Source organism: Entelurus aequoreus, linkage group LG02, assembly GCF_033978785.1.
Source record: "Entelurus aequoreus isolate RoL-2023_Sb linkage group LG02, RoL_Eaeq_v1.1, whole genome shotgun sequence".
Lineage (NCBI taxonomy): Eukaryota > Metazoa > Chordata > Actinopteri > Syngnathiformes > Syngnathidae > Entelurus > Entelurus aequoreus.
In genome coordinates, this window is record NC_084732.1 from 67,296,817 (window position 1) to 67,320,217 (window position 23,401).

The 23,401-nt window shown below is 38.8% G+C and overlaps 1 protein-coding gene across 2 annotated transcripts in view; it reads left to right on the forward strand.

Annotated features, from left to right (window-relative positions):
• Nucleotides 1-23,401, forward strand: part of igdcc3 (immunoglobulin superfamily, DCC subclass, member 3) — a 290,154-nt gene that overhangs the window by 259,092 nt on the left and 7,661 nt on the right. For both annotated transcript variants that reach the window (XM_062030995.1, XM_062031005.1), the window contains 3 exons: nucleotides 15,004-15,251; nucleotides 15,889-16,053; nucleotides 19,748-19,936. In XM_062030995.1, the coding sequence (XP_061886979.1) occupies nucleotides 15,004-15,251; nucleotides 15,889-16,053; nucleotides 19,748-19,936 (602 nt within the window). The remainder of the gene's footprint in view (nucleotides 1-15,003; nucleotides 15,252-15,888; nucleotides 16,054-19,747; nucleotides 19,937-23,401) is intronic.

Below are 23,401 nucleotides of genomic sequence, written 5' to 3' on the forward strand. Positions count from 1 at the left end.
GTCTTCAGGACCTAGGGGTTGACTCGGTCAGGGCCTGCTGACTTAGCTGGATTTACTCTCTCCAGCTGCCGTCTTACAAGTCCAGGTGTCAGACACACCGAGCTGGATTTCTCAGTGGGGGTGGAAGTGTGGGAGGGGGGAGGTTGGGAAGAAACGGCTGTAGCAGGTAAAAGAGAAGGAGTTAGTGTGTTGAAGTTCAGGGGAGGTGTGAGAACAGGAGTAGTGGGGGGAGGGCCAGTAAGGGGTGCGTTGCTAAATCTATTGAAAAACAAATTCAGCTCGTTGGCTCTATCAACACCCCCATCCAGCAGTTTGGCTTTATTGTTGAAGCCTGTGATGGCCTTCATACCCTTCCAAACCTCACGAGTGTTGTTTTGTTGGAGTTTAGCTTCAAGCTTCCTTCTATAGGCATCTTTCCCTTGTTGAAGCTGAACTTTGAGCTGCCACTGAATCCTCTTCAACTCGTCCCGATCACCGGATCTGAAGGCTCGCTTCTTTTTATTTAGCATCACCTTTAGCTGGCTGGTGATCCAGGGCTTGTTATTTGGGTAACAGTGGACAGTTTTTTTAGGGATGATGGAGTCCTCACAGAAATTTATGTAGTCAGTGATGCAGTCTGTGAGGTTGTCAATATCTGTCCCGTGAGGCTTACAGAGTACTTCCCAGTCTGTAGTCTCAAAACAGTCTTATAAGGCTATGCCCGCCTCAATACTTCTCATTTGCACTGATTTAGTTGAGATGGGCTGCCTCCTCACAGCAGGAATGTAATGAGGTGTTAAAAGCACCAGATTATCATCAGACCGTCCCAAGGGGGGCAGGGCAGTGGCTCTGTATGCATCTTTTGAATTAGCATACAGTAGGTCCAGAGTTTTATTTTCCCGTGTTGCACAGTGTACATATTGATGGAAAGTGGGTAAAATAGAGTCCAGAGAAACATGATTAAAGTGCCCCGAAATGAGAATGAGGGCATCTGGATGTTTGGTTTGTTGCTTAGCAACAGCGGCGTGAATGGTGTCACAAGCAGCAGTTTCGTCAGCAGAAGGAGGAACATACACTCCAATGAAGATTACAGAAGTAAATTCCCATGGCAAATAATATGGCCGAATTCCAACAGCCAAAAGTTCAATGTCCGGCGTACAAACACACTCCTTTACAGTAATATAAGCAGGATTACACCACCTCTCGTTCACCAAGATGGCAATCCCTCCGCCTTTGTTCTTACCGCTCAGGAGTGTGCTTCTATCCGCCCGTGAGGTTGTGAAGCCGGGTAGAGTCCGCGTGTAGCCAAGTCTCCGTAAAGCACACGGCGTACTCCTTTTGAGTTCGGACGAGCCCAAACAATTCGTCCATTTTATTCGCCAAAGACCGCACGTTCCCCATGAGGACCGAGGGGATGGCAGGCATAAATTTCCTTCTGCGCTCCTTCATCTTTATGCCGGCACGGCGTCCCCTGCGCTTTTTCCGTAGTTCCACGGGAAGGTCCGGCCGCGTTCCCCATAGCGCTGGTAAGGAGCGCAAACAGCTCCTCGCGTGTGTAAACAAAAGGTCTGCTGCTCCGCTGATCAAAGCCAAAAACAAAACAGCCCGAAAAGAAAAAGAAAAGTAATGAAAACACACAAAAGCGCCCAAGAACCATAATTAGTGGTTTATGGAAGGTAAGAGATTTTTTAAAAAAAATTCAAGTGCATTCAATTGAATATGGGTTGAAAAGGATTTGCAAATCATTGTATTCCGTTTATATTTACATCTAACACAATTCCCCAACTCATATGGAAACGGGGTTTGTACTAGCTCGCCCCTTCTTCTAAGAAAAAATATAGCGATACCTTGATTTTTCTTAATAATTTGTTCCAGAAGGTCGGACGAAAACCAAATCCCACGAAAATTTAAAAAATAACACTTTTTAGGGCCGTGAGACTTTCTTCGCTCACGGCCCTAATGTTTTGTTTTTAACAAATATGAATTACAGAACATAGACATTAAAAAGGTGTGTTATTGTTTGTGCAATGGTGCCATCTTTTGGATGAGTTTGCTCACAGCAGCTAGTGCGAGTTAAAAATGTACTTCCTGTTTCCTTCCTTGAACTGGAAGTATTCCTCCATAGCGTTTCTGATCGAAAGGATTCTTCATTCATCACTCCAAGCAAGGTTTGTGAGCTTTGCAATATAACTAAAACAATTCATACTTACTACACCCTCCCAGGTGTTTTCATATGTGTACGTCATATCGTAATGTAATCAAGCTAACATCGTTAGCATTACCGCATATGCTAACACGTTTACAAGTGTCTGTAGTAGTATTATTAACTTACAATGGCATTATTTGTGTAGTGTTTCAGTTTCGTAAATTCACTAAAACGTCACTGTGGAGATATTGAGTCTGTTTAGCTGATTGGAGAGCTAGCTTTTGCAGTTAGTGGGTCCATGACAATGACTTCTGTTTTGTGTGACAGGCACCGTTTGAAAACACTTAATGTATAAACATTTACAAAATATTTTGTGCCCTTATATATCCGTGGTTTATATTCGGGTGTGGCTAATTAATGTAAATTAGGGGTGTAAAAAATAATCAGTGCCAATCGATAACGGGTTTTAACTGTAGAAATATGAATACATCGTTTGGCGAGCCTCTGGATCGATCTATATACAGTATGGATCGGTCAATGTCTGATTGGAAAGTCATGAATCGGTTGACTGGAGATCTGTTACACTTGTAAAATATGGCCGTTCTAACCTTGCGATACTTCTGTGTTGACGTTTAACGACACTAATATTCTTGTCTGCGACTGTCGAGTGTTGACATCAACAGGGCAACATGGCAGGCAGCACCGAAAGAGTTAACAAACAATGCACCCCCGAATAGGGATGCAAACCGAGTACCAGTATTTGTAGGTAATTGGGTCGGTCCAAGCGGCTCGTTAAAATTCTGCACCAATCATACTGCTATCCGTACTTTTTATCCATCTGAAACACTAGCCCTGTTTACACTGCACACCAAATCGGATTTGTTTGCCGTCAAGTTAAAGTTAAAGTCCCAACGATAGTCACACACACACTAGGTGTGGTGAAATTATACTCTGCATTTGACCGATCCCCATGATCACCCCCTGGGAGGTGAGGGGAGCAGTGAGTAGCAGTGGTGGCCGCGCTCGGGTATCATTTTTGGTGATTTAACCCCCATTCCAACCCTTGATGCTGAGTGCCAAGCAGGGAGGCAATGGGTCCCATTTTTATAGTCTTTGGAATGACTCGGCTGGGGTTTGAACTCACGACCATCCAGTCTCAGGATGGACACTCTAACCACAAGGCCACTGAGCAGGTCTAAGTGACACAGATCTGATTTTTTTGCCGGTCTACATGCTCCAAAGGGCTTCAAATCTGATCTTTTGGCATCAGATTCAGGCCGCATCAGGAGGTAGTCCTGAATCCGATTGGAATCAAGTCCCTATGTGACCTGAATCAGATTTTTTCGTCAGTTTTGGGCGAGCTACGTCGCTCGTGTGCGCCGGAAAGACAGTCCCCAGCAAGAATGTTGTGATGAAATATCCATTGTTCTATTTAAGACGACTACATTTTCGGTGTCGATAGCGCAAATAATAGTCTATATGTAATGTAGGAGTATATATTTTGATTCCGGAGAAATAGCGATTGTTGAAAGACCAGAATTGACGCTGTGGCACATTTGCTTACATGTAAGTTGAAAAATAAATCTCACGTAGATCCACGCTGATGTCTGTGTTGCCTCTACTTAACATCCATAAAAAGATTAAACCCTCCCAAATATATTACACTATATACATCCATTCATACATTATATTACTTTCATGTAAAAAACACACATTTTTAAAGGCCTACTGAAACCCACTACTACCGACCACGCAGTCTGATAGTTTATATATCAATGATGAAATCTTAACATTGCAACACATGCCAATACGGCCGGGTTAACTTATAAAGTGCAATTTTAAATTTCCCGCTAAACTTCCGGTTGAAAACGTCTATGTATGATGACGCATGCGCATGACGTCAATCGTTGAAACGGAAGTATTCGGACACCATTGTATCCAATACAAAAAGCTTGGTTTTCATCGCAAAATTCCACAGTATTCTGGACATCTGTGTTGGTGAATCTTTTGCAATTTGTTTAATGAACAATGAAGACTTCAAAGAAGAAAGTTGTAGGTGGGATCGGTGTATTAGCGGCTGGCTGTAGCAACACAACCAGGAGGACTTTGACTTGGAGAGCAGACAAGCTATCCGACGCTAGCCGCCGACCGCACGGATGATCTGGTGAAGTCCTTCGTCCTTTCGTCGATCGCTGGAACGCAGGTGAGCACGGGTGTTGATGAGCAGATGAGGGCTGGCTGGCGTAGGTGGAGTGCTAATGTTTTTAGCATAGCTCTGTGAGGTCCCGTTGCTAAGTTAGCTTCAATGGCGTCGTTAGCAACAGCATTGTTAAGGTTCGCCAAGCTGGAAAGCATTAACCGTGTAGTTACATGTCCATGGTTTAATAGTATTGTTGATCTTCTGTCTATCCTTCCAGTCAGGGGTTTATTTATTTTGTTTCTATCTGCATTTAAGCACGATGCTATCACGTTAGCTCCGTAGCTAAAGAGCTTCGCCGATGTATTGTCGTGGAGATAAAAGTCACTGTGAATGTCCATTTCGCGTTCTCAACTCTCATTTTCAAGAGGATATAGTGGTTTAAAATACAAATCCGTGATCCACAATAGAAAAAGGAGAAAGTGTGGAATCCAATGAACCCTTGTACCTAAGTTACGGTCAGAGCGAAAAAAGGTACGTCCTGCACTGCACTCTAGTCCTTCACTCTCACGTTCCTCATCCACAAATCTTTCATCCTCGCTCAAATTAATGGGGTAATCGTCGCTTTCTCCGTCCGAATCGCTCTCGCTGCACTGTAAACAATGGGGAAATGTGAGGAGCCCTTCAACCTGTGACGTCACGCTACTTCCGGTACAGGCAAGGCTTTTTTTTATCAGCGACCAAAAGTTGCGAACTTTATCGTTGATGTTCTCTACTAAATCCTTTCAGCAAAACTAAGGCAATATCGCGAAATGATCAAGTATGACACATAGAATGGATCTGCTATCCCCATTTAAATAAAAAAAAATAATTTAAGTAGGCCTTTAAGACGACCAAATTTTCGTTGTCAATAGCGCAAATAATAGTCTATATGTAATGTAGGAGTATATATTTCGATTCTGGAGAAATAGCGAAAGACCGGAATTGACGCTGTGGCACATTTGCTTACATGTGAGTTGACAAATAAATCTCACGTAGATCCACGCCGATGTCTGTGTTGCCTCTACTTAACATCCATAAAAAGATTAAACCCTCCCAAATATATTACACTATATACATCCATTCATACATTATATTACTATCATGTAAAAAACACAAATTTTTACGTTTATTTTATTTTGTAGTAGTGGCGACTTCCTACCGGTCAACATCCTTTGTTTTCACTTCATCAAAGTAACGTGGAGGCCACATTGGGGCCACATTGGGGCCTGTGCGTGTTTACACTGGAGTCTGATAAAAAAAATCACATTTTACTTGCAGTGTAAACAGTCAGCTGGACAAAATCAGATCTAAAAAAAAAAAGAGATTTGGGCCACTTTGGCCTGCAGTGTAAACATAGTCATATATATGAGCTAAAAACAGACTCTAAATGTGGAACAATGTGACTGAGATGCTGTCATTGAAAAGAAAAGGGAAATAATTTTTACCGTGCACTGGACAAACACTCACCTCCCTGGAGCCGTGCCAGCCAGGGGCCGGCACTCTTAACACGGCAGCACTGCATGGTGCACCCTTCTGGGGCCATTTTTGTCCGGAACACATGGCCACCTCAAACTACCAAATTAACTCCAAAATACAGAGACGAACATTTCACAAATGTCTTCCACGTGTCAGGTGATATGGTTTTTTTGCAAATATGATGACTACTTGTCGCCATAAAGCTGTGTGAAAAACACCTGCAACTACTGCAGCCAGTTGTGGACACGACCACCAATTAAACATCTTCATTTTCCAAAAGTGTTTTGTTTACATGTTATTTTCTTAGTTTATGGATTGCAATGCACTGAAGTTATTGGTTCTATTATTTGTTCATAATTAACACAGGAACTGTCTGTTTTGCCAGCGGGGCAGCACAACAAAATTAGGCATAATAATGTGTTAATTCCACGACTGTATATATCGGTTGATATCGGAATCGGTAATTAAGAGTTGGACAATATCGGAATATCGGCAAAAAAGCCATTATCGGACATCTCTAAATTTCAGTATTTTCGATTCAATGAATAAAGGATTTGAATGTTGGATTATTTTAAAGTTGTACTGAAACTAAGTCACCAACGAGTGGTTTTCTTTGTTTGACATTTGCATTTATAGATTAAAAAAATGTTTGAAAAATAGTGGAAAATAAGTTTCTGTGTGATGCAGTGCTGATCTGCACTGCTGAAAATAAAAAACGTATATTAAAACGTTGTCGTGGTGAATTTCATTAGATGAAGCCACAAGCTGTACAAGTGTTTGTGTAAAAGACTAATGATTATTTTTAGACTTCTCTCTTGCTCTTTCCCTCATTTTATGCTTACTCGTGGAAAAGACCGTTCAAAAGGTTGGACAGACTTTTTGCCAGCAGGTGTGGAATTTCATGCGTCAGCAGTATCAACGTGTGTGTGATTTGTGCTTGTTGGGTTCTACTGTACTCCAGAAACAATCTGATTATTGATTGGTTTCCTCTGAATTCTCCTCACACCCTCATGTGTTGGCGTCAGGTCAGGCATCCCCAGGGGCCTCTTGTGCTTCATCTGGTCCTGTTGCCTCTTTGCAAACACGCCATTAATCGCCCGTATGAAAAGCTGTCACAAATGTGATGGTGGGGTCGTGGGTGGCAGGCTGTTGACTGCTGCCACCTTTGGGGTTCTAGGTCAGATTGACTGGAAGAGGGTGGTAATACAAAAGGCCTTTCAGACCTGATAATTACCCAGAATAAATCCACCTGGCAGGGGGAAAAGAGAAATTATGCCTCCATCTCACAGCCATTGCGGACTAATAGTATTACAGTAATTATTGTGGAAAGAAAACCGAATGGTTAACTTCTCCAATCTGGTTTTCCTGACCCAGAAAAATGTTCGCCTTTGCAGACAAATGTACCCTTAAGCACCAAAGTGAGGTCACCCGGGTCTGGCCAGCTCAAATACCACTTCCCACATGTCCGATTAAAAAGGCCCACAAAGTGACAAGTGAGTGACAAAATACTCAATATTAACATTTTACTCTTTCAAAAAAGTGCATGTTTTCCTCAGAAGATCATCTTAAACGTGTTTAATACATTTGGTTTTTGGATTTAACCTTGCCATTTAACCAAGAACCGAACCAAACCGAAGATAACTAAAAAAGGGGTCAGCCTGCATACGTTTCCAAATGATAGGTCTAGTGTTGTTCCGATACCAATATTTTGGTACCGGTACCAACATTATTTTGATACTTTTCGGTACTTTTCAGTACTTTTCTAAATAAAAGGGACCACAAAAAATTGCATTATTAGCTTTATTTTAACAAAAAATCTTATGGTACATTAAACATATGTTTCTTATTGCAAGTTTGTCCTTAAATAAAGTAGTGAACATACAAGGCAACTTGTCTTTTAGTAGTAAGTAAACAAACAAAGGCGTCTAATTTAGTCTACTGACGTATGCAGTAACATATTGTGTCATTTTCCATTCTATTATTTTGTCAAAATTATTAATGACAAGTGGTAGAAAATGAATTATTAATCTACTTGTTCATTTACTGTTAATATCTGCTTACTTTCTCTTTTAACATGTTCTATCTACACTTCTGTTAAAATGTAATAATCACTTATTCTTCTGTTGTTTGATACTTTACATTAGTTTTGGATGATACCACACATTTGGGTATCAATCCGATACCAAGTTGTTACAGGATCATACATTGGTCATATTCAAAGTCCTCATGTGTCCAGGGACATATTTCCTGAGTTTATAAACATAATATACATTGAAAAAAAACGAAAGAAGATGTTGTGATGCCAAAAGATATCGATGTATTTATAGTAGTATCGACTAGATACGCTACTGTACTTTTTATTACAATTGATGGCGGACCGGTACTTTTCAGAGGCGGTATAGTACCGAATATGATTCATTAGTATCACGGTACTATACTAATACCGGTATACCGTACAACCCTAGATAGGACTTTGAGGAAAGTATGGACCTCTCCAATCAAATTGAGAGGAGAGTAATTTGCAGCGATCATTTTAACGATTCTGACTTCGAGGAAGTAGAGTTGTGGTCAGAGTTTGGATGGGGGAAAAAAATTGTACATTTTACGTGTTAGTCAAGCCCAAAAATCAGGTGCACCCTCGAGTTGGAACCTGAGTCAGAACATTTTTAATAAACTAAAGTGTAAATAGAACATGTTAAAACAGAAACTAAGCATATTTTAACAGTAAATGAACAAGGAGATGAATAATTCATTTTCTACCACTTGTCCTTAATAATTTTGACAAAATAACAGAATGGAAAATGACACAATATGTTACTGCATATGTCAGCAGCTAAATTAGGAGCCTTTGTTTGTTTACTTACTACTAAAAGACAAGTTGTCTTGTATGTTCACTATTTTATTTAAGGAAAAACTTGCAATAAGAAACATATGTTTAATGTACCCTAAGATTTTTTGTCAAAATAAAGTCAATAATGCAACTTTTTGTGGTCCCTTTTATTTAGAAAAGTATAGAAAAGTATCTAAATAATGTTGGTACCGGTACCAAAATATTGGTATCGGGACAACACTAGCGCCTTCTAGTGTATTTGTGTAAAATCCAATTGTTTTTAAACAATATAATGACCACAAGCTATATCATCAACTCAAGGCAGTCATGTATTCACATCATTCACTTTGACATCTTCATTGTTTGGGAACTGAGCACTCTGCACTGATGTAAGCAGAGTAAACCATTACAACGTCAGTGAAGTGAAAGTATGTACCTCTTTAGTGTGTATGAATTTATTTATTCATAATGGCATTCAAGCCATTATGAATAAATCACCAAATATTTTAACAAACCACATACAAAAGGAGGAATATGCTAATTGCTTCTGTGGATGTTGTGTAGTTTAAATGCCTAATTTCACTTTTTGCTCTGATGAGTGAGTTTATTCTTGACTAGCACCGATATCAATGCACTCACACACACACACACACACACACACACACACACACACACACACACACACACACACACACACACACACACACACACACACACTTTACGGTACATATTATCTCAGTAAAAGGCAAGAGAAATGGTGGTGCTCAACAAAGAGAGGGAGGGTGGGAGATCGTAAATTTAAAGCTTTGAGAGGGGAAAAAATGATTTATTTTGTGCAGGTAGCTGTGTGTGTGTGTGTGTGTGTGTGTGTGTGTGTGTGTGTGTGTGTGTGTGTGTGTGTGTGTGTGTGTGTGTGTGTGTGTGTGTGTGTGTGTGTGTGTGTGTGTGTGTGTGTGTGTGTGTGTGTGTGTCTTGTGTGCATACGGACCCATGAAAGGTTTCACTGATGTTGTCAAATTACTTTTTTTTATTTATTTTTTAACTCTGAAACAGATTTATGCTTTCTGATGGGTGGTCCAGGGGATGACAAACCCTTTTGAAATATGGGCTCTAAGTGGGAATATCCGATAGCCGCTGGCTGCTCCGTGCGAGAGGTTCGCTCCCTTCTGGTTAACACCTTCCAACTCACATTTGAAAGCAAAATGTTTATATTGATTTGCATTTCCTATTTGCATCACTTGTTATTTTCCTTTATCCTACATAAAGGTGATTTAGGCCATGTCCACACGAACACGGAGAGTTTCAAAAACACATATTTGGGGTTAAAACAATCTCCATCCACACAAGTGTAGTTTCAAAACTGTCTATGTCTACACACAAACATACACCTGCTGTCATCCACATGTTGTCCAATCAGAAGCCTGAAAAAAGCAGCAATATCTGACTTGGGGCAGCATTACACCTCCTATTGTGTTTATTTTGATCGACTTTAGACGTACAATGACATGTACATTATATTTAAAACCAGCCTGCACGTACACAGAATCCTGGGAGCATTATTAAAAAGTGAATGCATGCCTTTGCTGCTGAAACCCAACACTCATAAAATTATAACATGTTCAGCAACATGGTGATGTATTACATGTGCAGTGAAGTGTACATGATTTAAAAACTCAGCATGCACTAACAGGCCATGCATGTTTAAGGGAATTATAAAGCATTTAATCATGGATATAGTGATATAGTACATGTGTAATGAAGTGTATATTGTCTTTAACATCAGTACACACGACAAGGAGGACGCTACATTAAGTTTAAGGCAGTGTTGTTGAGCTTGGAAATGACACAGTATATGTTTACAGTATACAGCATATATTTGCACCAGCAACAATATGTGTTAGTATTTGTTCAGCTTGAAGAATCTCACTCCACATTTGTGATGAATAATCCTCAATTTTCGGCTACAATTACAAACATATTGTCAAGTCACAATCCTACTCATCATGGATAACATTACTTCTGTTTTTTGGTACCACATGTTTTGAAACGAGTGTAAAACGTGTCCTGTTGTTATTTAAAGAGCGCCTGCTTTAATCGTCGTTGTCATAAATTGTGAGTGGTCACCTCATAACAGAATGGGTCCCTCAATGTCAGCTTGTCAAATAGATCATTATTGCTAACTAGTGGTGGGCCGTCAGGGCCAGCAAGGCCTTCTCTGCCGGCCTAACATAACCAGAAATCATGATCATAATTAAAGATAAAAGTAATTTTTAATTTACTTTCCCTAAATATCTAAAAGTATTCATATGCTTTTCATGTCATATTATGCTCATTCCAGTGCTGTTGTTTTTAGTTTTAGTTTGTATCCAATCAGAATTCAGCTAGCTTATGTTGCCATGCTGTACCAAATCTGCCCGGGGCCTTCAGAATCAACAATGCAGGCGTCTGTGCACTGTAAGTGAACGGACACATACAGTTGATAGACAATTGCCTTAGCCTATCAGATCACAAGTTGTTGTCAGTAAGGCCTTCTAGCTGGCCTTACGTTGTGATTTTATACTCACTTGAGAGTCCCAAGTGAGTATCCAATCACAAGTTGCGAAAACAGGAAGAGCCATAGAAAGCCACAGACAACTCGCCAGTACTCACAAAGAAGGTGAGCAACATGCTGATTAGGTGGCAGATATATATTTGCAAGGCCATTTTCAAGAAGGATACTTAAGAAAAACTACATCTTGTGAGACGAGGTTGGCAATGAAATGGGGAAATGCCCGCCATTTCCATTCAAATCAACCGACTATGAGGGGTTATACGACGTCGAATGGGTTCTACAAATTGTGAGTTCAAATATTTTATTTCTTGATTTTTTCACGATTAATATGTTTTTTGCCATTTTAATTTTGACAGTACCACATAAGATATGTTTTAATTGCTGATGCGTTTTAATTGATTTTTAAATGCGCTAGAAAATAACCCGTTTTGTACACTGTTGATGTGATTCAATGGACAGTAGAGCGTAAATGTGTTTCTGTATAGTATTTCTCCAGCAATGGTCATGTGGTGACATAAATGATAGTATTTTGAGAGGTAATCATTGAAGTCGGACATCACTGAAGGCCTAGGTGGGAAACGCACGGCCCGCCACTGTTGCTAACTATTACCTAGTAATACAGTGTTAAAACATGCACAGTGGCTTCCTGTTTAGTGCAAACTGAGTTTCAAACTAAAAGCATGGCTAACCTGGATATGACCGCCGCTACTAGCAAAATGCACACATTTTGGTTTTTTTACTTTTTAGCCACTGAAGCAAAAAATAGTTGTACATGTATTTATTGTGATTGAGGTCAAGACATACAACACAATGAGTTGAGACTTATGTATGTATGACATATGAAAGCAGAAGAATAAGTATACAAATATGCACAAATGGATGAAATATGCCATTGTCATTTTCTCCTTATGCCTCGTCGAAAGTCACAAGTAAAGAAACAAGTAGGGATGGGTATCTTTCACATTTGAACCGAGACGGTATCAATTCTCTGTATGGAGCCAGAACGCTGCCAGTAAAATTTGGTATCGGAAAAAAATGACATTGTAGAAAAAGTTTTAAATAGATAAAAAAATAATACTTGACAATACAATACAACACAATAAGACACACACTAAGACATGAGTCCACCTATTTAAGTGTAAACACACAAAGAAAAACATATATCAGATGTAGCTTCAAAATGCTAAAAAAAGTTCAGTGCATGAAGTTGACTCCACAGCCTGGATATGAGACTCCCTGCCGGGGGAACAAGAGGATGAACTGCCGGAGGTCGCTCAACATTACGATAGTCAAAGTCTCATATTTTAACACAAATTGGTTACTCATGTCGCACCAAAAATGTTTCCATCCATCCATCCATTTTCTACCACTTATCCCTTTCGGGGTCGCAGGGAGGCGCTGGAGCCTATCTCAGCTGCATTCGGGCGGTAGGCGGGGTACACCCTGGACAAGTCGCCACCTCATCACAGGGCTGATGAATGTTTTAAATGAATAAATACAGCTACACTTACATTTTAAAGTTTCTCTTTTCTCTCCACGTGGAAATGTAACAAAGTATTGTTCCACACGGCGTTTCGCCAAATTTCATCATTTCTGTACCGCTAATACTACACTGTAATGATACCATACCAGCCCCCGAGTTCAGGTAAAAACTTGGGTAACAAATTTTGCAGCAAGTGCCTAAAACATTTAATTAAAACTCCTTAAATGTTATGTCCTCTCCTTTTGGCAGTTCCACATTTTCTTGAAGAGTGATTTTTGTAATTAAGGTGTTGCTGTAGCCTGTTTACTTCAGATGTAGTCAGTAGTCATTTCTTCAACTTCTTCAGTCATACTAGTGGTGTTCCTCAAGGTTCCATTTTAGGTCCTCTCTTTTTCATCATTAGGGCTATTCAACTGGTGGTCCACAAGTTCAGGTCTAAAAACTTGTGAGAGACTCACATTTTTGGAGCATGTTCCTAAAAACACTACAGTGCTGTCATAGAGATGATCTTTGATCACTTTTTTTGCAGAAGGACCTTAAAAAAAAGCAGAGTGCTCCTGCAAATGACGAAATAAATAGACAAACATCAAATCTGCTCTAGATGACGCTGATTTTCTGGAATATACAAAATAAGAAGTCCTTCCCATCTTTCTTGAAATGTGACCTTCAAAATAATTTTGTTGAATATCCTTGTTCTGCCCGAATGCAGCTGAGATAGGCTCCAGCAACCCCAGCGACCCCGAAAAGGACAAGCGGTAAAAAATGGATGGATGGATAGAGTCAAGCATGCCTATCTGTCAAAACTGGTCATGGGTTTATTATTATTATTTCCAACAGCTGAACAAGGTCACATTACGGGAAATTACATGATGACAGTTGCACGATTCAACAAGAACAAAAAGGAATGGGAATAAGCTATCTTATTCATGCTCCTCTTCTAAGCAATTTATAATAGATTGCAGTCTTCCTGTGTTTAATTGTCACGCTTGTCTAATCAAGAGCGATTGGAATGGAAAATGTATAGCAAAAGGAAGATAGATTACGCAGTGATGAACAATAGGAGGAGGTAAACAAATGTAATAAAAGAGTAAGAAATAAGGAAGAAATATGTAGTAAAAAAATGACAATAGGAATGGATAAACCAGGGGTCGGCAACCCAAAACGTCGAAAGAGCTATATTGGACCAAAAATACAAAACACAAATCTGTCTGGATGTATATAAGTCTTATAATGAAGGCAACACATGACGTAGGTGTCTATATTAGTTATAATAGCCTACTATCAAAATGACTATGTGTCGCAGGCTGAAGCAAATCTTTGTTGACAGAAATGTTGAAATGTAATATTTATTCTACACATTTTCACAACATTAGAAACCATTAGTAAATCAGAGGCTACTCAGAAGGTGAGATAACTCCTGGAAATTACTGTTTTTTAATGGCCAAAGGTATAGATGTGTGTGTCCAAGGTAAATGAAACGGCAGGCTGTCTTCTTTTAATAGATTTATTACAATCTTTGGCAAGCAAGGTAATGTTTGCTGTGGTCTGGAACAACATGGCACACAAACAACTATCTGAAATGCAGCCAATATTACAAACAGATAATGTGTCATGAGACATGCAAAACTAAATGATGTACAAAGAGGATAAAGGTAAAGGATATTAAATGAGCTCAAATATACCTACAAACGAGGCATAATGATACAATATGTACATACAGCTTGCCTAAATAGCATGTTAGCATTGATTAGCTTGCAGTCATGCACTGACCAAATATGCTTGATTAGCGCTCCAACAAGTCAATAACATCAACAAAGCTCACCTGTGTGCATTCACGCACAGTATGAAACTTTTGGTGGACAAAATGAGACAAAGAAGGAGCGGAAGATTTTAAATGTAAACAAACTGTTGCGTCACAGTCCACACTATGGTGAGTTCAAGAACTGCCGAAATTAGTAGGACAAAACCATGCTCACCAAATACTGTCATCATTGAAGCATACACACAAACATATTAAACAGTGGGCTTTCTAACAACTGGGAAGGTTTGTGTCATGTTTGTCCTCAAACAAAAAACATACTAAAACAAAAAATTATGTTTCCCCCATTTTTTTTCCATTTTCAATCATTTTTAGAAAATGCTCCAGGGAACCACTAGGGCGGCACTAAAGAGCCACATGCTGACCCCCGGGATGAACCAATTAATAGGACAATTGGCATATTCCCTGTGATTTACTGGACGAAGTATAATTTCATATAATGTTTATTATCTATTTAGTTTCATATTTGACAGTCCCCTACAATCAACTTTTGCTTCATCATGACTACAATTCAATTCTTCTACCTTCTGCCTTTTCCAGCACGCTGACCATCTACGGCATCAGCCAGGACGACGAGGCCATCTACCAATGCATCGCAGAGAACAGCGCCGGCTCCACGCAGGCCAGCGCTCGCCTCACAGTACTCTGGGCCGACGGCCTCCCTGGCGTGCCCACCAACGTGCAGGCTGAGGCCCTCTCACCCACCACCATCCAGGTGTCCTGGAGGGAGCCCGATCAGAACACGCAGGACATCATCGGTTACGTCCTCCATATACGCAGGACCGCAGGTGAGGGTGCGATGAAAAGCCAGGGATTTTAATGCAAATGACTTGCACATGTTGTACTGTGCATGACTATTATCTGATCATAATACAGTATTTCCTATAAGTTTTGTGGAATTATTGATTAATATACAGTGTATTGGTATGATAGTTTGGCAGTATGCAAAAATGAAAACAGCTAAATGTGTTCTGTCGCTGCTTTTCTCTGTAGATTATTCTCTCTGATATATAATTAAGGGCCCCAGGTGCCACCCAATAAGATCTGCTGTAATTAAACTTCTATGATGACAATGCCTGATTGTTTTAGTGTTCGGGGTAGATTGCAGTTATGCTTGGGTGTCTCTGGATTAAGAGCAGGAAGATGCAATAATACGCCTACTTTCCCCACCTCTGGCTCCTCTCCCAGACTTGTAATTCATACGAGCACCAAGTCAAACTACATTACCTGTTAACTGGTAAAGCCAGGCGCCAGCCAATAACGATTTGAAAAGTGACAGAAGCAGTTTGAATATATTGCTTCCGCCATTGATCCTATTTGATATCAAATGATGCATAAACATGATCTAATTCCACCCTCATCTCTGCGTGACTCCATTCTCCTTCGCCTCACTCTTATCCACTTTATCCATCATTCCACAATCAGACCCTGCGGAGATGGAGTATGAGGAGGCCGTCAGTAAGGCGACGCTGCAGCAGATCATTCGAGATCTGGAGCCTTCCACCAGCTACACCTTCTACGTAAAGGCCTACACATCACATGGTGCCAGCAAACCATCGGACAGTGTCATGGAGAACACTCATGGGGAAGGTGGGCACTTGCATACACCCACACAGAACACATCTGTTGCACCAATAGTCGGTTTTTTTTAGAGGTGCACGGTAATCATCTGACTGATATTAGGAATTTTGACATCACACAAATACATCTGATAACATCAGAAAATAACTCAAAGAACTGATAACTACAAAAAAGGCAAAAATAAAGATTACTCGTACTGTGCTGTAGGTGGATAGGTAGGTGGGTTTGGGTAAACATATCAAGCGCTCCTACCTCATACATCGCCTACAGCAGGGGTCCCCAAACTACGGCCCACGGGCCGGATCCGTGGGAAGTGCCAAGTTAAAAAAAAAAATGTTTTTTTTTAATTATTTTTTTAAATCTGTCCTTTCTAATCAATTTTCTAACACTTGTTACTCTCCAAATCATACTGGCTAAAAATGCATTTTCCCATTGATAACGTGACATTGCGCTCGGAATATATATATATATATATATATATATATATATATATATATATATATCCATCCATCCATTTTCTACCGCTTATTCCCTTATATATATATGTATATATATATATATATATATATATATATATATATATATATATATATATATATATATATATATATATATATATATATATATTTGCTCTGATTACTGCTTTGCGCACTCTTGGCATTCTCTCGATGAGCTTCAAGCACACCTGTGAAGTGAAAACCATTTCAGGTGACTACCTTTTGAAGCTCATCAAGAGAATGCCAGGAGTGTGCGAAAAAGTAATCAGAGCAAAGGGTGGCTATTTTGAAGAAACTAGAATACAAAACATGTTTTCAGTTATTTCCTCTATTTGTGTTAAGTACTTAACTCCACATGTGTTCATTCATAGTTTTGATGCCTTCAGTGACAATCTACAATGTAAATAGTCATGAAAATAAAGAAAATCCATTGAATGAGAAGGTGTGTCCAAACTTTTGGTCCGTACTGTATATACTGTACATACGTATACTGTGTGTATGTGTATATATATATATATATATATATATATATATATATATATATATATATATATATATATATATATATATATATATATATATATATATATATACACATACATGTATGTATGTATATATATATATATATATATATATATATATATATATATATATATATATATATATATATATATATATATATATATATATATATAAATATATATATACATATATGTATATAATATATATATATATATATATATATATATATATACACATACATGTATGTATGTATATATATATATATATATATGTACATATATATATATATATATATATATATATATATATATATATATATATATATATATATATATATATATATATACATATATATATATATATATATATATATATATATATATATATATATATATATATGTACATATATATATACATATACCCATTCCAAAAAGTTTGAGGATCCCTTGCTTACAGTGTCAATAAACATGCCGCCGATCATGCAGTACTTCTTTATTCCTTCAGAGGAAGACACCCGCACCAAAGTCCCTGCAAACACTCCCTGAGGAGGGAAAAAAAGCACATGCTGCAACACATAGAACCTCAACAACTGTAACACCAGCATGGTTACGACGGTGCCCCAAAAGTCCTTGGTTTGCCGCAGCGTCCAAAAAGTGCATAAAGCCAGCCAGAGACAGGGTCAGGCCAGCCATCAGAAGTACCGGGAGTTTTCCTGCTGGGCCATCAATAATGGGCCGATGGAAGGGCGGCTGTTTACTTATCCATGCATTTATATTTTTGCTGCACCTTGTCATGGTGTATGTATTATAACTCTTCAAGTCAGGCCCAAGGACATGCTGCTGCCGACAAATGAGACACGCTTGACAACCAAAAACAGCTTATAAAACGTCAAATAATAAATTACAATTTTAGACTAAATGTATTGCTAGTCCTTTCCTCCTCTGTCACTGTTAATAGAATACAGAGGAAAGTGTTACCCTGTCCTTTTACCTTTCTGTTTTTAATCTGTCCAGCACTTTGGGGCAGTAGTGGCTGTTGTCCTATATAAATACATAAACCTTGACCTTGACCAAACCTAGGACAAATCTACTGGTACAGATTGTCAAATCCACGTTTATTTGAGTCTTTCTCACCGCCAGGTATGCACAAACTACAACTAAATATACATAGAATAAAATAAAAAGTGGTTATTGGTATCGATCTTGAGAAGCAAAAGGCTTGAAAAAAATATTGGCCATCCCTCATTTTTTTTACTTTGTTTTGCATTGTTTGAGTCCCAAATGGACCTCAAATGGGGACGCCGTGGCGAAGTTGGTAGAGTGGCCGTGTCATCAATCGGAGGGTTTCTGGTTACTGGGGTTCAATCCCCACCTTCTACCATCCTAGTCACGTCCGTTTTGTCCTTGGGCAAGACACTTCACCCTTGCTCCTGATGGCTGCTGGTTAGCGCCGTGCATGGCAGCTCCCGCCATCAGTGTGTGAATGTGTGTGTGAATGGGTGAATGTGGAAATACTGTCAAAGCGCTTTGAATACCTTGAAGGTAGAAAAGCACTATACAAGTATAACCCATTTATCATTTATTATTTATTTGTAAGATGTCAAGAAACTAATATAGTGTAACAGTGATCTCAGGGTGTTCAATCGTTCGCAACTGGACTGCTTGGTTTGTCTTAGAAGACGTTTCGCTGCTTCATCAGTTCGTGCTCATAGAGTTTAAAATAAAAAAATAAAAAAATAACCTTTATTTAACCAGGAAAAAAATCCCATTGAGATTAAAAACCTCTTTTTCAAGGGAGTCCTGGCCAAGAGGCAGCAGAGTTACACATAAAATTACATTCACATTACACATTAAAATGACAGGATGGACATCAAGTAAAACAGTTACAGATAACTGAGGCTCCTTCAAAAGCTCTCAGTTTAGATTTGAAAGCATTTAAGGATAACAATTCAGCCAGCTTCCAGTCTCTTTGTAGCATGTTCCAAGCACAAGGAGCTGCATAGACAAAAGCTTTTTTCCCCAGCTCAGTTCAAGGAAAAGGGACAAAGAGCAACAGCTGATCGTTGGATCTCAGTGCATAAGAGTTTGTACTTCTTTGTGAAATCAATGCACAAATGTATTAGGGCAATAGTCCCAGAAGAGCCTTTTAAATAAAAATGTACCAATGACACTGTCTCCTAATGGACAGAGAAGGCCATCCCACTCGAGAGTACAAGTCACAGTGGCGGGTCATGGCTCTACAGTTTGTGATGAACCTCAAAGAAGCATGGTAAACACAGTCCACCATCTGAAGACAGGAATAAGTAGCATTCATATTAAGAAGATCACCATAATTTAGCACTTAGATCGGTCAGATCTAGTCCAACCAAGCAGTCCAGTGGCGAACAATTGAACGCCCTGAGATGACAATGACCTGGATGAATGAGAACCTTCTCCCGTGCAGTCGAGCCCTGGACACGCCACACTCAAACCAGCACCCACACATCCTCACTGGTTCAGAGTTAATTGGAGCACCGCGAGCCAATGAGCTGAAAACCCCTGTTGGAGTGAGGTTTACCCTTCACATTACAGCCACACTAGCTGACATCGGTTCCAGCAGAATTGAACGTTCCTTCTGATTTCCTACAATACCGTATTTTCTACAGTTAATCACTCGTTGATGAGTTCTTTTGTGCTGTGTTGCAGTTCCAGCACCTCCCTCGCTCTTCACCAAAGTGGTAAACAGCAGTGTGGTGCAAGCAGTGTGGGAAGCTTCCACCAAGATGGGTCAACACCAAGGCTTCAGACTCTATTACAGAAGAGCCCACACAGCAGTATTTACTGGACCCATCGTCTTGCCACGCAACGCCTCCCAGTACAACATCACTCAGCTGGGTGAGACGGAAGATTCCTTAATGGTATTGTTTGGTCATAATGATGGTGCATGAACAACTTACAGTAGATTGGCATCATACCAAGAAAACTACTGTACTCTTAAGGCCTGATCTACTAAAGGTTTGCTTGTATTAAAACACAAACGCTGATGTAGTAAACCTGTGTGCACAGGACTGCGTCTCATGACTGAGCAAAAAATAGAGCAATACAATTTATTTAGCTGCTGTCTTCATGAATATGCACAATAAATGCAGGTTATTAGAACACACAAAATAGTAGGAGGAGATATAAAATTAATGATTCAGCACTTGCAATGTGATTAATCAAGGCTAAAAATTAACTGCGTCCGCTGTTTTATGTCTATATTTAGCATGTTGGGAATGTGCGTGCAGACTGGCACAGTTACACACAATTGGAATTGCCAGGGTCAGAAGGAAGCAAGAGATGGAGAACATTTCTGTCAGAAATTAAAATATTAGACATATGTATCCAGCAATTGCATCCTTGAGCTGATGAATGACTTAAGGGCTCATTTGGACACAAACGAAAACATGTTTTAATGCCGTTCGTTTTTCATATATATGAGATAGATTAACAATATATTTTGCAACATGCATTTTCTTGCTATTGGATCATTCCAGTGTACCATCACAATACTGCAGCAGCTCCCAGAGTGCACCTTCAGTGTGCTAAAAGTAGGTTCTCTTTAGATCACACTTCAATATAGCCCAGAAAAGATAGTACATTTTTTTTGTCTGCTGCATGTCAACAACATGACAACAGTTTGGACCATATATATCCCATGTGTTAAACACTTGGCCCCGGGGGCCAAATCTGGCCAACCACATAATTTATGTGGCCCGTAAAAAAGCCTGGAAATTATGTCATCTTTCATACTAAATCCATCCCTTTGTGCCATTTAGATAAAAACACTTGATCTACTGCATTAAATCGCATATCATGTATACTTTAATAACTGATCCTGCAACATATAATTTATACTGTATTACAAACAATTTAAAATAAATATCTTAAATATGTGAATACTTAAATATCTGCTTGCCACCATGATTTATGATTTGAAAGCAAGTTATCCATCAATGTGTATATAAAAATATATTTAAAAAATTCATGGGCAATTGTGTAATAATATCATGAGGAGAATATACATTAATATTCATCTATTATTTACTGTTGCAAGCAATCCTCTGAAGAAAACCAGTTTGATAACCCTAATGTACATACAGTAAACATGGTGACAACCGGCATGTACCAAAATCCTCATTTAATTAGGTCAGTTCAGTATCAGTTTATTTCGAACATACATACGATACAACGTAATGCATCACATATTTCCAGTAGTCTCATTACAGCACGTCCAAAAAGGAGTAGAAAGAAGCAGAGTTTATTTAATCCAACCCCTTTTCATATTATAGAGAACAAAACAATGGGATAAAAGTGCTGTTTATAACAGAACAGTGAATAAATAAATACTACATAAATAAATATATCATAAGTAAACAAATATTACATCCATAACTAATCATTATCTCATTTTTTTAAAGGTTCAAGATGTTCATCATAATTGTTCTTCTTTGTACTTTGTCAACACTTGCAGTTTGAACAGTCTCTTAAACTGAATCGTATTAGTGCTTTGTTGGATTTTCTTGCTTAATCCATTCCATAATTTAACTCTGTATACTGATATACTCAAGGTCTTAAGTGTTGTATGTGCATACAAATGTTTTAAATTAGATTTCCCTCTAAAGTTCTATTTCTCCTCCTTTTGTTGAGAAGAATTGTTGTACATTCTTGGGTAGCAGGTTATAGTTTGCTTTGTACATCATTTTAGCTGTTTGCAAATGCACCAAGTCGTTGAATTTCAACATTTTTGATTCAATAAATAAAAGTTTTGTATGTTCTCTGCACCACTTTTGCATGTATCTATTGTACACGGCGTCTTAAATAATTATAAATGATAAATGGGTTATACTTGTATAGCGCTTTTCTACCTTCGAGGTACTCAAAGCGCTTTGACAGTATTTCCACATTTACCCATTCACACACACATTCACACACTGATGGCGGGAGCTGCCATGCAAGGCGCTAACCAGCAGCCATCAGTTAACCAGCAACACAATCACTAATAGTACACACAATTTCATGGCTTGCGCACGCTATTTAGCGTTTGTTATTTGGATCTTAGTAGGTCAGGCCATTTGTCCGCAGTTTTACAAATTAATCATTCATGAGTAGGGATGATGTTCGAAACCGGTTCTCCCGATTGTTCGATAAAAAAAGAACAGATTTCATGGATTTGAATCCCTTTTTGAGAACCGGTTCCCGTTATCGAAGCCACTATACCGTATTTTCGCGACCATAGGGCGCACGGTATTAAAAGGTGCCGTGTTAGTTACGGGTGCTATTTCTGTATTTAACGCGTTAATAAGGCGCAGCGTATTTTTGGGCGCAGGCATGGTTAAACATGCGCTAGCTTAAAACATACTCTAGCTTAAAACATACTCTAGCTTAAAACATACTCTAGCTTAAAACATACGCTAGCATGCATGGACACTGTTTTAAAAAGGCAACGGGAGCAAAGCTGAGTTCGGTTGTACTTTATTGAAGTATTTATCAATGTACTCACATTATTTTTTGATCAATCCTCATCCACAAATCCATCAAAGTCGTCATCTTCTGTGTCCGAAATGAACAGCTGGGCAAGTTCTCCATCAAACACGCCAGATTCCCTCTCCTCATTTTCAAAGTCAGTCTCGTTGTCTATTAGCATAGCTAGTAGGGGTGTGGGAAAAAAATCGATTTGAATTTGAATCGCAATTCTCACGTTGTACGATTCAGAATCGATTCTCATTTTAAAAAAATCGATTTATTTTTATTTATTTTTTTATTTTTTATTTTTTTAATTAATCAATCCATCAAAACAATACACAGCAATACCATAACAATGCAATCCAATTCCAAATCCAAACCCCACCCAGCAACACTCAGAACTGCAATAAACAGAGCAATTGAGAGGAGACACAAACACGACACAGAACAAACCAAAAGTAGTGAAACAAAAATGAATATTATCAACAACAGTATCAATATTAGTTACAATTTCAACATAGCAGTGATTAAAAATCCCTCATTGACATTATCATTAGACATTTATAAAAATTAAAAAAAAGAACCATAGTGTCACAGTGGCTTACACTTGCATCGCATCTCATAAGCTGGACAACACACTGTGTCCAATATTTTCACAAAGATAAAATAAGTCATATTTTTGGTTCATTTAATAGTTAAAACAAATTTATATTATTGCAATCAGTTGATAAAACATTGTCCTTTACAATTATAAAAGCTTTTTACAAGAATCTACTACTCTGCTTGCATGTCAGCAGACTGGGGTAGATCCTGCTGAAATCCTATGTATTGAGTGAATAGAGAATCCTTTTGAAT